Source organism: Hypomesus transpacificus, chromosome 21 (assembly GCF_021917145.1).
Source record: "Hypomesus transpacificus isolate Combined female chromosome 21, fHypTra1, whole genome shotgun sequence".
Lineage (NCBI taxonomy): Eukaryota > Metazoa > Chordata > Actinopteri > Osmeriformes > Osmeridae > Hypomesus > Hypomesus transpacificus.
The window spans coordinates 2,048,412-2,063,863 of NC_061080.1; the positions used below are offsets into that span (position 1 = coordinate 2,048,412).

Sequence of the window (15,452 nt, forward strand, 5' to 3'; positions counted from 1 at the left end):
CCCTGAGATTGAAACATTATCATTACCATTATGATTATACTGTTAGACAGCTACTGTGGCATACCTGGCTTCACTAAACAGATAAACAAGTATCATGACATGCGTGATGACTTTGGCTGGATTCGAACCTATGACCTTACACTTCAGAGGAACCCGTCTTATCCCAGTGAGCTATTCTCAGTGCAAGGAATTACTGTGTTCAGTTACTATGTAAAAAAAAGTAAGCCGTTTTTCCTGTGGGAAGCGTTGTCAGATTTGAACCAAGTATAAAAAGTTGTAATTCAGTCATATTTTGACAAATCGAGGTGATTGTAGTCTGAAAATGATTTGATTACATGTCCATGAAATGGCGGCCTCATCAATTCGTCTGGTATCACGCGTTAACATGCATCAGACGCGGGATCTCCTAAGATATCACGAGACATAGGAATTGCTTAAATACGCCAAACAAATCAACAGTTATTGGTCAAAACACAATCCTACCTATTGTAATGCCCCCTAGAGGTCAAATGACACTACCTGTCTCAAACCTCTTAATAAGAGGGCCTTGAGTCCATACACCAAGTTTGGAGTCAATGCATCAAAGCTTGGCTAAGATATTACCTCACTTCCTTTTTCCGGATCAGTTGCTCAATTTGATTGGCTGTAACTAACAAACGGTTGCAGAAATCAAAACGCCATGTGATGTCTTTTGTGAGGCTTGGTCTGAAAATGTTTGCCTATTGCAGCGCCACCTAGAGGTGAAATGGCATGACCTATTTTGGACTTCTTTAGAACAGGGTCCCTCGTCCCTATACCAAATTTGTTGTCAATGCAGTAAAGAGGTGCTGAGATATGACCTCACTTCTTTTATGGTGGCTTGGTTGACGATTTTGATTGGCTGATGACTTTGATTGGCTGTTCCAGTCGAGTGTAGAAAGTCTAAAAAACATGTGATTTCTTTTGTGTGGCTTGGTCTGAAGATGATCTGTGCCAAATTTGGTGAAGATTGGACAAACCTTATAGGAGAGGTAGCGAAAAAACGTTATATTCAAAATGGCGGCCACATCAATTCAGCCACATCAATTTGATGTGGCTGTATATAACAAACGGTTGCGAAAATCAAAGCTCCAGGGGATAATTTTTGTGGGGCTTGGTCTGAAGATCATCTGTGGCAATTTTGAAGAAGATTCGACAAGAATTGTAGGAGGAGTAGCAAAAAACGCTTTTCCTTTACATTCAAAATGGCGGAGAATCTATAGAACTGGGTATGATGTCATAGAGTGCGTTGAACTCGTCTTGATCCAGGGAATCCAACGATACCTCATTTTGGACAATGGGGCATATGGTTCAAAAGTAACATGTGTAAACACACCTTCAACTTTGACCCATTGGTGGCGCTAGATGGTTGGAATGGGAGACATGAAACTTGGTGAAATTGATGAGGGGACTGGTCCCAAATAGTGTGCCAAAATTCACAACTTCTGACAAATTGGTTCTAGGGGCTGCCATAGACTCCCATGGCAGAAGAAGATGTGTAATAATAATAATAATAATAAGAAGAAGAAGAATACGTAGAAACACTTAAGGTGGCTTCGCCGCTTCGCGGCTTGGCCACCAATGATAAACAAAAAAAACAAAAAATGGGACCCAAAATTCCTGCCGGCGGCCCTGTGTGGGAGTGACGGGAATTCCAGGGTACAGATACTGGAAAAACAGAGGAACAGGAATCCGATCAGAAATCAAGCAAAAATTGAGGAAAGCGAACAGACTGACTAGCAGAATGATTTAGGCTAACACGCAAGCAAAACGTACGAGTACTGCTAACAAACCTGCAGGGACTGGATGTCAGGCCACAGCTTAAGTAATGTAGTGATGATAATCAGGACTAGGTGTGTTTATTGCTGAATAGGAACAGGTGAAAGCAGATTCAGGATCCTGGAATTCCCGCCTTGCCTTCGTTGCCCGGCAATTGGAAGGGGGTATGTTCAGGAACGGAACACAAAACACGGAACAAACCAGACAGACAGGGCAAACAAGTTCAAGGGGAGGGGGTCATGACTGCATCCCAGACTAATCTTTGGGAGATACTTATTCTACTTTCGCTTGTTGTCCTGCAGTTATTGAGTCTTCATGCTTTCTGCCTCCTCTAAAAATAGGCAGAAGCAGAAGAGGCACTGCAGAAATGGTATTAAAACAAAATCTTAACATTTCTTTGTCAATGAAAGTGATTGCTTCCAATGTGTTTATAATGAGGGGCAAGTCTTTTAATCCAGATTTTAGCTCATCTGATACTTTGAGAAGACCAGTGGAATATTTTAAAGGGCCCAATATTCCTTGAGATGACAACTGTAAAAACCTGAAGGAAGGGAAACAGTTTCGGTACAAATCAAGTGTTAATGCTTTCTATGTTTCTATCTTTCTACCTGTGCACCCTGCCCCCCAGGGGAAAAGCGTACAGTACATAGTGTGACTAGAAAGCCCTGTCATTGTTTGGTGTGATCTGGTCCGATCAGATAACTTGACAGTTCCTGGAAATGAGAGACATTCAATAAGAATGCAGGCAGGTAGGCCAATGCACTTGTTCCGGAAGTACAACGGTACTTGGGCTAAGAACGACCCTGGGAAACACTTTCACAGCGCTCTTAAGAGCGCTCCTAAGAAGATCTTAGCGCTTAAGAGCTTCTTAACGATTCTGGGAAACCCGGCCATTATCAGTAGGCCTAAATGCATATATATATATGTTAAGTAGATTTGGTAGGTCTACAATTTACGCATGTTAACGGTCGTAATGGTTTGACAAATTGTCTCCCTTGTCATGTTAATTGCGGCAATATTAGCCTTGGACAACTCCCCAAAAACTCAAAAATCTATTTATGCTGCTGAAATAACACTCTTCTGCTACTTTACGCTTTACATTTTGCGACATAACTCCTCTTTCGACGATGGCCTGATCTGGGCTGCAGAGTTTAAGCTTATTGAGGTCTAGCTTAATTAGCGCTGCCTGTTAGTGGAACGGAACGTTAGTGGAACGGCTTGAGGTCTAAATTGACATTTATCCAAGTGAGACTTATTCGTGTTAGCGCGACTTGCAAAAGCGACATTGATGGAACACCCCCCCCCCAGGGGAAAAGCTTCAAGCGTACAGTATAGAATGCGTACAGTATAGAATGTCTCTAATTTCCAGGAACGGTCAAGGTATCTGATGGGTTAACCCTGTCATTGTTTGGTGTGAACCTGTCCGATTAGCGGATCAGATATAACTTGACAGTTCCTGGGAATTAGAGACATTCGTACAATAAGAATGCAGGCAGGCAGGCCTGAACTGGTAATCTGGCATAGCGGGCAAATGCCCGGTGGGCCAACGCACTTGGGGACGATATATTAAATATGTATATATAAATCTTTTATATATATATATACATTATAGCAGGTCAAGTGGTGTGGGTTTTCCACAATCTCAAGATGAACAAAAACCTTGGCGTACACACAGTCCAATTTTCATGCACCAGCCTCTTTAATTTGCAGGGGCGGATCTAGAAAAATATTCATGGGGTGGCAAAAGGGTGGCAGGAGATTTTGAGGGGTGGCACCCCCGAGACAGAAGTATATATGCTGATTTAATCGCAGTCATATTAATCAATGTTTATTTGGAATCAATGTTTATTTGGAATGCCCCCAAATTAAGACATTTTAACTCAAAAACATAAGGCTACATTACTATGGCACATTATTAAAGCCTTAATAAATCAAAGATATTGAGGAAACACTGAACAAATATTTCGAAAGTGTTTTCATTGATTTATTGGCTAATCCATATAAATCTGTATCATCAAACCAAAGTTTGGACAACTTGGCTGGCTAGTAGTAGAAAAATATGCCACAAGTTTGAAGTTTGTATGGTCCATTTTGACAAAAATGTTGAAGAAACACTGAAAATGGTGTGTATTCAAATGGCTGCTAGATTGAAAAGACGTTTTGACTGAATGTCAATAACAAGGAACGTCAGAAGTCACTGGCTAGCTAACTATCTAGCAAGATTACATACAATCCATTCGCTAAAATTGACAATACAACACTTGGATTTTTACCAGTATTCTTCATTTGTTGACAAATTGCCGTGTTTGTCTTCCTTAATGCCTAATGCAACAACACTACAAATATCTTACTTGTTGCATAGCACACCCATTAGGCATTAAGGACATTAAGGAAGACAAACACGGCAATTATTGGGTGTGCTATGCAACGAGTAAGATATTTGTAGTGTTGTTGCACTGGCTATTGGCTTTATATGTGCGCCCCTATTTTAATCGCGTTTTTTTTTGTATAACGTAGAATAAATGGACATATCATTTTTGATATAGGCTACCCGCCTCTGTAAAATCCTTAAAGAACTAGGTTATGTGACAGGGAGTAGTAACACGTTCAATGATCAGGTACATCTTTTCTTCTTAACTCCACTAAAGTGCCCGGGGCAATTCACGCATTCATGAACGTTTTATTATCTGGAATTCATCATATGCTAAGACCAGAATTTAAGGATTTACCTTTCGCATTTGCACATTTCTCTTTTTCTTCCTTTCTTTTTTTCTTAAATTTCGCCCCGGATAGCTTTTGCCTCTTCATTATTTCGTTCTTCAAAGTTCTTCAACACACACACTCTAACCAAACGCCACATTGTGCTAGCATGTTTTGATAACACCAAGGAGGTACTTACCCCTTCCCTTTTTAAGGGGGACCTGGCTCATTTTACCCTAATGTTGGATTTATTTTTTGAATGTCAAAATATTGGTTGGAGATATAGAAGGGGGCGCAAAAAAAACTGCCCAGTAAAAATTAAATAAAAAATAAAAACTTTTTTTTTTTTGCTGGGCGCATTTTTTTGCGCCCCCCTCTGAGTGGCGCCCTAGGCGACCGCCTATACCACCTGTAGGAAAGACAACCCCTGCCCACACAGCCAATCACACAACCGGATTGGGTGACCTTTGTGCTGCTAGCTATGAAGCAGGCATGAAGGAATTTGGAACACCCCTACAGTGTTATTGTACATGTTCCAGTAAATGTAGTATTCTCTTGGCATGAAAACTTGCTTGTCCAGTGTTTGCAATGATGGTGGCCTTAGGAATTATGTCCACCTAACTTTAGACATAGAACACGCCTCCATGTGCTGGCAGCAGGCAGGTGCAGAACAGAATAAAAAGGCCCATTTGAGGCTTTCATCAGTGTCTTCACTTTGACTGAGGAGAGAGCAGTGTGATCAGATCTACGTTCTAGTGCATGTAAGTACTACATCTACCTGGGCACTTCATTGTGATTGGTGGCCAAGCCGCGAAGCGGCGAAGCCACCTTAAGTGTTTCTACGTATTCTTCTTCTTCTTATTATTATTATTATTATTACTACACATCTTCTTCTGCCATGGGAGTCTATGGCAGCCCCTAGAACCAATTTGTCAGAAGTTGTGAATTTTGGCACACTATTTGGGACCAGTCCCCTCATCAATTTCACCAAGTTTCATGTCTCCCATTCCAACCATCTAGCGCCACCAATGGGTCAAAGTTGAAGGTGTGTTTACACATGTTACTTTTGAACCATATGCCCCATTGTCCAAAATGAGGTATCGTTGGATTCCCTGGATCAAGACGAGTTCAACGCACTCTATGACATCATACCCAGTTCTATAGATTCTCCGCCATTTTGAATGTAAAGGAAAAGCGTTTTTTGCTACTCCTCCTACAATTCTTGTCGAATCTTCTTCAAAATTGCCACAGATGATCTTCAGACCAAGCCCCACAAAAATTATCCCCTGGAGCTTTGATTTTCGCAACCGTTTGTTATATACAGCCACATCAAATTGATGTGGCTGAATTGATGTGGCCGCCATTTTGAATATAACGTTTTTTCGCTACCTCTCCTATAAGGTTTGTCCAATCTTCACCAAATTTGGCACAGATCATCTTCAGACCAAGCCACACAAAAGAAATCACATGTTTTTTAGACTTTCTACACTCGACTGGAACAGCCAATCAAAGTCATCAGCCAATCAAAATCGTCAACCAAGCCACCATAAAAGAAGTGAGGTCATATCTCAGCACCTCTTTACTGCATTGACAACAAATTTGGTATAGGGACGAGGGACCCTGTTCTAAAGAAGTCCAAAATAGGTCATGCCATTTCACCTCTAGGTGGCGCTGCAATAGGCAAACATTTTCAGACCAAGCCTCACAAAAGACATCACATGGCGTTTTGATTTCTGCAACCGTTTGTTAGTTACAGCCAATCAAATTGAGCAACTGATCCGGAAAAAGGAAGTGAGGTAATATCTTAGCCAAGCTTTGATGCATTGACTCCAAACTTGGTGTATGGACTCAAGGCCCTCTTATTAAGAGGTTTGAGACAGGTAGTGTCATTTGACCTCTAGGGGGCATTACAATAGGTAGGATTGTGTTTTGACCAATAACTGTTGATTTGTTTGGCGTATTTAAGCAATTCCTATGTCTCGTGATATCTTAGGAGATCCCGCGTCTGATGCATGTTAACGCGTGATACCAGACGAATTGATGAGGCCGCCATTTCATGGACATGTAATCAAATCATTTTCAGACTACAATCACCTCGATTTGTCAAAATATGACTGAATTACAACTTTTTATACTTGGTTCAAATCTGACAACGCTTCCCACAGGAAAAACGGCTTACTTTTTTTTACATAGTAACTGAACACAGTAATTCCTTGCACTGAGAATAGCTCACTGGGATAAGACGGGTTCCTCTGAAGTGTAAGGTCATAGGTTCGAATCCAGCCAAAGTCATCACGCATGTCATGATACTTGTTTATCTGTTTAGTGAAGCCAGGTATGCCACAGTAGCTGTCTAACAGTATAATCATAATGGTAATGATAATGTTTCAATCTCAGGGGATCTATACTCAAGAAGAGTCAGATTTATTGTGCTTTACAGATATGTGTCCTCTAACCTCTAGGGGGGCGATCCCATGTCTGACACATGTTAACTTGTGATACCAGCCAAATTGATGCCGCCATTTTCATTAATTAATAAAACGTTTTTGTCCTACTCAAAATGTATCAAATATTCACCAACTTTTACACAGATTATCTTCAGACCACAATCACATTGACATATCAAAATAGGACTGAATTACAGCTGTTTAAACTTGGGACAAATCTGACAACCGCTTGCCACAGGAAAAATTCTTTATATTTTTACGCAGTCACTGAAATCTGATTTCCAGCACTGAGAATAGCTCACTAGGATAAATTGGTGTCCTGGCAACGTCAGAGGTTCAAATCCAGCCAAAGCTGACAAGCTTGTCATGTCTCTGATTCTCTGTTTAGCGAGACTATAAGCCACTGCAAAGAAAGCCAGGTAAACCGCAGTCACTAGATGTCGAAAGTTTCTTCTGGGTCATCTGACCTGCTTGGCCACCACATTGCTGCTTGCAGCTATATTTATATATTTGAATTTGCTTGACTTTATTGGCAACAACAATTAATAAAAACTTTCCCAAAAAACTGACATCACTTTCCAAATGTTATATCCATATTTTCGAGACTTTTTTGTCCTGTTTTTAGCTGTATTATAACATTAAAAACAAAACTGCAAATTCTCCCCTATGCTGTCATTCAACGCAAAAAATGCCCCTCTAAAAGTAAGCCTAATCTTCCTAAATCTAGTCAAATTATCTTGTATTGAGCAAAGAAATCTGCCATTGGGGTAAGAAAAATGTACTAGGTTATAATTCTTAAAACTAGCAAAAAGGTCTAGCCACTGAAAAATCATAATGTGTCACGACGTGAGGTGGGGTTGGACCCAAATGCAGGGGAGTACCGACGCATAGCGAGGAACACAGGTTTAATTCTCAAAACAGGAAACAGACAGGGTACACGCAGTGACAAAGGGTAATGCTAAGACAAAGACTGGACACAAAGCAGGAACCTAAATACACAGAAACAAACAAGACACAGGTGAACACAATGAAACTAACGACAACTGAACGAGACAGGTGACGACAATGACAGGTAAACACTAGGGCAGGGCAAAACCAAAAACAATAGGGGGGCACGGCTGTGGCCGTGACACAATGTGCCTTAAAACTAGACAAAAAGTAAGTAGAGCTTATTACAAGCAATGAAAACATATTTAATAATAATAATAATAATTCATTTTTTATAGCACTTTTCTAAATACCCAAATTATTTGAGACGGAGTAACTTCTCGTTAGTTATAACGAAGTTAAGTCTTGTACTCGCTGTGAAATATTTTGCTATTGATTGTTCTTCTACAGGTACAGTCCTGCACTTTTTTGTGGTTCATGTTGTTTTAATTTGTAACTTGTATAACTGCATGCTCTTATGGGTCTTCCGTTTTGGCACTTGTTTAGTTTTTTCACAATGTATGCTTCATGTTTTGGCTGCTTGCAATGTTTGGGACTACCTCGTTGTTATGATCAGTGACCTATATGCTCTTTTGTAAAGCTCTCTCTCGGAAGTCGCTTTGGATAAAAGCGTCTGCTAAATGCATAAATGTAAATGTAACTTAAAATTTGTAATTTAGTCTCTAAATGAGCTGACAATTAGAATTTATATCTTGAAATAAGATTAACAACTTGCAAAAATGATCTTAAAATAAGCATGTTATTCTCTTAATAGAACTGACTTTATGAATGAGTAAGGTTAACGCTTCAACGCAATTTACATTTAGTCATTTAGCAGACGCTCTTATCCAGAGTGACTTTTACAGTAGGCCTAAGTACAGGGTCACAGGGACATTCCCCCTCACGAACACAACGTCATTTATCACGGCCAGAATCGAACCGGCAACCTTCTGATTAATTGCCCGATTCCCTAAACGCTCACCCTGACCCCTGATTTGAAAGTTTTTGTCTTTCTTAACAACATGCACTGCATCCATCAATCCACTCACTGAGTCAATAAGTACAGGCAGTGTAGTGATATTGAGAGGGTCGATACTGAGGGCCCCATTTACTAACAGGATTGCGCCCATTTCAGGCGTGAAATAGCGGGTAAAGACATAACATTGTATTTACAAAGGCAGCGCACTTGAGTTAAAACGCAGATTACTGCTGGGACCTGGGGTATAACAGGGTATAAGGGAAAGTGGGTGTGTATATTTCTAGCTCCTGTTCTCTGAACTTTTTTTTCTTTTCCTCGAATCACCCATGGTGGCAGTAACATGCAGGCGATTTTTCCCGTCTTTTAACAGCGCGCTACTTAACACACGCTGATTGCCCGACGAGGATCTGGTTTAATAAATACAACTCAAAATGCGGAAATACACCGTCCGCTATTTGCGGATGGGCAAAGTTGCAGATTAAGCTTCGGTCACAATGTTAGTAAATGAGGCCTGAGTAGCCTATCTTAGAAACCTTAGTATCTTAGAAAGAACAGTAAACTGGTAGAATTCCTGTCTTTTAACTTGATCCAACAAACAACGCAATACATCATGTGCGTAATACTGGAAGGCATTGCCCCATTAGTAAATAAAGTGTGTGCTGAAACACTTAGTACTTTTAGGACAACTTGACTTGGATGTTCTCAATAGTGCATTACTTGCATTTCCCTACTCTGCACTTGATGTCAGAGATAAACCAAGCCCTATAAGCAACAGCACATTAGCATACAGTGACAATAAATGAAAGCAGTCCTCAGGCCAAATGCTTGTTTTACTTAGAATTCTGATTGATACAGTAAAAAGGTAATGAGTACCACACAGTCATTCTTGAGCTGATACAGATAGTTCAAATTTTGTTTGCTCTTGTTATTGGTCTACAGAGTATCAACAAATTGGCCCCACAAAGGCTCATCTGATGTATTGTAAAAGGCACACTGTTATTCTGTTATTACAACAGCCGGAGCTCATAAAATATACATGGCAATTTGGCAGAAAGTTATAGAAATGTTATGGAAAGTTTTGAAATTCATTTGGTAAGAAGGGAGTAGGCAACACAGAACTGTTTAATACCTTTTTCCTAACCCTAACCCTTTTTCAGTCAACAGACATGTTAAACTGTACTGTATTTTCATGTTTGTCATGTTTATAATAACCATAAATGAAAAAAAAAATCCTGTCATTTCTTAATATTCCTACATTGAGAAGTTGTGCCAGTGGTCTCAATCTTAAAATAAGGAAGACAATCTTGTTCCTCTGCTGGGATAATTAGCAAAATATGTCTACACCTTGGTACTAGTTAAATCGAGCTTGATATTAGATGGTAAATCTTATAAGAAAAAGTTAGATCTTTTTCTCAAAATAAGACTTTTTTTTAATGCCTGGCAAGATTTTTCTTATTTTTAGACTAAAAATAGGACACATTTTCTAGAAATAAGCCTTTTTTTATTTTCTTAAAAATCAGTCCATACATTAATATTAAGTTAAGTAATTAATGCTGGACTTTTCTGGTACTGAAATTACAGCTACAGAACCTTCTACAAATAATAGCTATGTTTTGGGGAACGACATGCACATTTTCGCACCAATGAGTGCAATGACAATGGTGCGCCTTGATAGCAAGCAAACAAACTAACCTGAGCTTGTGTTGCTCACATGTGAATGTAAATGTTTTTAAGGTTTTTTGTCTGACGAGAATGAAGCCTTGCATGATGATGATGTCAGAGGGTCTGTTCTTACTCCTGGTCATACAAGCTCTTCATCATACTTCAGGTAGGATGTAAACATGTTGTTTATGGAAAAGTATATCTGCTGACGAGTCTAAAAAGGAAATGTATATCATGGACAATTTATCTCACATATGTGATTGTAGTTTAACAAAATACAATGAGACACAATCATTCCAATTACGTAATTTGTTTATTTACTTTATTTCTTCTCAGTATTAATTGTTTACAGTTTTTGAACAGCTGCTTAACTTGTGTTGTTGGTTTACCTCTATTCCCAGTTGGTCAATCCACCACCCCTCCTTTCACCATCACCTCTAGACCAACAACCACCACCACCCCTCCTACTACCACCACCACCTCTAGACCAACAACCACCACCACCCCTCCTACTACCACCACCACCTCTAGACCAACAACCACCACCCTTCCCTCCACCACTCCCCCTCCTGTGGTGTTCCTGTGTGGGGGCACACCTTGCCCAGCAGGCCAGGACTGTATCAGTGTCAACGGTTCTCTTCGCTGTGCTGACCCCTGTAGCCAGTACTCAGTTTTGAACGATACCTGGCGTTCAACAGACTACAATGATGGTACTATTCGTTGTGACCTTGGCTCGTACATTAACTTCGTTTGGCAGGGATGGTATCGCATGTTCCTGGGGGGGAACAGCACCCAGATGCCAGACACGTGTGTGGAAAAGTACATGTGTGGGACCCACGCCCCTTTGTGGCTCACTGCTCCTCACCCCCAGCTGGGAGACAGGGTGGTGGAGCGCGGTGTGTGTGGGCACTGGATGGACGACTGCTGTTACTTTAGGTCAAACCCGATCCATGTCAAAGCCTGTCCTGGAAACTACTACGTCTACAAGTTTGTTGAGCCCAGTTTTTGTCATGCGACTTATTGTGCAGGTTTGAAACCATTTTGTACTGCACGTAATGGAATGTTTTTTAGTCATAGTTAGCAGTCATTCATTGATATACACTCAATCAGTAAACACATACCATTCTGTCGCTAGGGACCAGCCCCTCGTATCTACTGGTCATCATTCTCTCAGTATTTATTTACAATAACACTCAGCTGTTTTATAACGGTTATGTTGTTTACTTTTCTTCCACAGTGAGTCCAGGGATCTCCACCACCACCACCACCACCACCCTTCCTTCCACCACCACCACCCCTCCTTCCACCACCACCACCCCTCCTTCCACCACCACCCTGGTACCCACCACCCCCTCATCAGCAGAGGGGGACTTACGTCTGGCTGGGGGGAACACTTCCTGCTCCGGCAGAGTGGAGATCTACCACCAGGACCAGTGGGGGACGGTGTGTGATGACGGCTGGGACCTGCAGGATGCCCAGGTGGTGTGTAGACAGCTGGGCTGTGGCCGCGCCCTGTCTGCTCCGATGTATGCTAGCTTCGGCCAGGGCAGCGGGCCCATCTGGCTGGACGATGTCAGGTGTTCGGGGTCAGAGTCCTCCCTGGCAGAGTGCAGCCACCTGCCCTTCGGCTTACACAACTGTGGACACCATGAAGATGCCGGGGTCGTCTGTGAAGGTGAGTGTGAGAGGCTTGGTAACGCACACGAGACAGTCTGGCAGAGGGTGACTCAGAAGACTGGGTTATAGAGGTGGGCAGTCAGACTGCTTAGTAATGACACACACCTGTAACAACAAGTAGGAGCTGAATACAGGCGACATCTAGTGGAGAAACACGACACTACAACACACAAACACAGAACAGTGAACGACTGAATCAGGACAGGGGTTTGTGCTCATGGAAAGATGTTTCATTATTTGTGTATCAACTTAGCCAGGTTGGCATTGTTACAAACGTGCCCAAACACAGAAATTAAGAAGAGCTCATTTTGTACATTTTCATTCAATCTTTCATAAATGTGTCGGCATACGATTGCTCTGGCAAGTCTTCGTCAACTTTAAATGTATTCATTCGCTTAACTAAAACAGTTAACACTGTTGCTCACAAACAGGAAATAACACACGTAAATAATAACAATGTGATCTTCATGCAACTTTCTCTGGGCTGCCGTCTGTACTTTGTAGCTGTCGACCCTCTGAGATTGATCAACGGTTACCCTGACAACCCTGCCTGCTCCGGCAGAGTGGAGATCTACCACCAGGACCAGTGGGGGACGGTGTGTGATGACGGCTGGGACCTGCAGGATGCCCAGGTGGTGTGTAGTCAGCTGGGCTGTGGCCGCGCCCTGTCTGCTCCATCATATGGCTATTTCGGCCAGGGCAGCGGGCCTATCTGGCTGGACGACGTCAGGTGTTCGGGGTCAGAGTCCTCCCTGGCAAACTGCAGCCACCTGCCCTTCGGCTCACACAACTGTGTACACGGTGAAGATGCCGGGGTCGTCTGTGAGGGTGAGTGTTAAACGATCCATGTTTCAATTGCAGGGCTGTTAAATGATTGATACACAAAATACATATTACATCAATTCATCTCTCCAGTCCTGTTCCAGAACGCATTCCCCAGTCCCGTTCCAGAACATGCGCAACCTGGTGGTTGTGTGGTCAACTTGCAATACATTCAAATGTAGACTTATCATGTAAATGTATCAAGTTAACTTGTTTAGTCATTCATTCAGTATCATATCTATTCCGTCTTTCAGTCATTCCTTTATTTTACCAGGGTGGAAAAAAGTTTTGTTTGTCTCCACAGGAGTTGTGTTTCTATCAGGTCAAGTTATGGGTTCATGAGTATTAGACAATACTAATCAATATCCATCAGCTGATTGAAGAGATGATGTACAGGTGCACACACAGCGGTAGTAGCAAAATCTCTCTGAGGCATGAAGGTGAAAGGACAGAGTTCATAACGATCAGCCAAAAACATAGATGACGTACAGCCAACAGGTGTTTGGTATTTGATCAGGCAGATGCTACATCACAGACCCAACAGCCATGATATTTCAGGACAGGTTACCATATCAAGAGTGCTAGAAGCTAGGTCAGATGGTCAAGTGTAAGGGTTCCCTTGCTCACAGTGTTTGTCTCCACTTGACCCCTACTAAGCCAGTGCTTACTCTTTTTTTCAAATCTGTCTTTGATACACCGTACTGATTACAGTTTGATACACAGTATTGTTTACAGTTTGATACACAGTATTGATTACAGTTGGATACACATTATTGATTACAGTTTGATACTTAGTATTGATTAAAGTATGATACACAGTATTGATTACAGTTTGATGCACAGTATTGATTACAGTTGAATGAGTAACTGACATAGAATACATGATACATTTTCCCACACCTCCATTGTTTGACTTATTAACATATTAGTTTGTTAATTAGAGTTGTCATTCACTTTTCAGTATTTGTTTATTGTTTACAGTTTTCAAACAGCTGCTTTAGCCCAGTCATGTTGTTTACCTCTCTGCTCAGTTGGTGAAAGGAACTCCACCACCACCACCACCTCTAGACCAACAACCACCACCACCCTGGTACCCACTTCCCCCTCAGCAGCAGAGGGGGAGTTACGTCTGGCTGGGGGGAACACTTCCTGCTCCGGCAGAGTGGAGATCTACCACCAGGACCAGTGGGGGACGGTGTGTGATGATGGCTGGGACCTGCAAGATGCCCAGGTGGTGTGTAGTCAGCTGGGCTGTGGCCGCGCCCTGTCTACTCCATCAAAAGCTAGCTTCGGCCAGGGCAGCGGGCCTATCTGGCTGGACGACGTTGGGTGTTTGGGGTCAGAGTCCTCCCTGGCACAGTGTAGCCACCTGCCCTTCGGCTCACACAACTGTGGACACTATGAAGATGCCGGGGTCGTCTGTGAAGGTGAGTGTGAGAGCCTTGGTAACGCACACGAGTATGGGGAGCGGAAAGGGACATGGAGAACCTGCCTAAAAAGACTGTCGTGTGAATTCCACTCCTGGATAAGTTCCCTACATCGTCGCATCTACTCGTGGATAAAGGCGTCGCCATTCTCTTAAATACATTTTAGAGTAAATGTATAGAGTTGTAAAGTTTTTTTCCAGCTCTTATGACTTGCCTTCTCCATGTGTCATTCATTTCCATGTTGTTAGTCGGTGATTCATAAGAACATTTGTTGTTGTGCCCTTCAATCTCTCAGAAAAATTTAGGCTAATTATTTGGATTATATAAAGGATGTTGCTTGCATCATTGATAAACTGACATTTTGCTGTTTGCTTATGCCTGCATAGCCATAAATTAGTTTCTTGTAAGTTGCGATTAGGAAATGCCTGTGACGCTGGTGTAGGTCAGAGGTCACAATATTGCCAAAGTGTATAATGCCATGCAACTTTGAACAAGGAAAATAGAAGGAGCGACAAGGCCATTTCTAGGAGCTCTGTCTAAAGACCTAAACAAAAGCTGTCTAGACAAGCATGCAGCATCTTCTTTCTGTGCTTGCAAAGGCTATGTTGATTATCCCCCCCTGACGTTTCTTGTGAGAGTAAAACTCCCCATATTGTGAAACTATTTAACTGCCCTGATTCCTGTATTCTTTGTCCAGTCCTCTGAGATGCTCAGCTTGAGTGTATCAGACACCTGCACTTTATAGATCTATAATAAATACAGTGATTTTGTCTTGAACTTGTACTTGGTGATTCACTTCATTGACTTGGTACTTTCACAGCAATTGGGTACTATCTAATATGTCTTCCGTATTAACCCTGTAAAGTTTGTCTGTAGTTGTCAATTTAATGGTATAGAATCATGTGTTAAAGCTGAAAGTTAAAGAGGAGAGATGCATGGTACCAGGTTTTAGCTCAATAGCTAATTTCCACCCGTAGTCCCTGGGCAGGCTGATCTTAACTAAAATACATATAC

The 15,452-nt window shown here is 41.8% G+C and overlaps 1 protein-coding gene across 1 annotated transcript in view; it reads left to right on the forward strand.

Annotated features, from left to right (window-relative positions):
* Nucleotides 1-11,281: 11,281 nt before the first annotated feature.
* Nucleotides 11,282-15,452, forward strand: part of LOC124483705 — a 61,887-nt gene continuing 57,716 nt past the window's right edge. The window contains exons 1-3 of the mRNA XM_047044251.1: nt 11,282-11,408; nt 11,789-12,187; nt 12,694-13,017. Coding sequence (XP_046900207.1) covers nt 11,282-11,408; nt 11,789-12,187; nt 12,694-13,017 — 850 coding nt within the window. The remainder of the gene's footprint in view (nt 11,409-11,788; nt 12,188-12,693; nt 13,018-15,452) is intronic.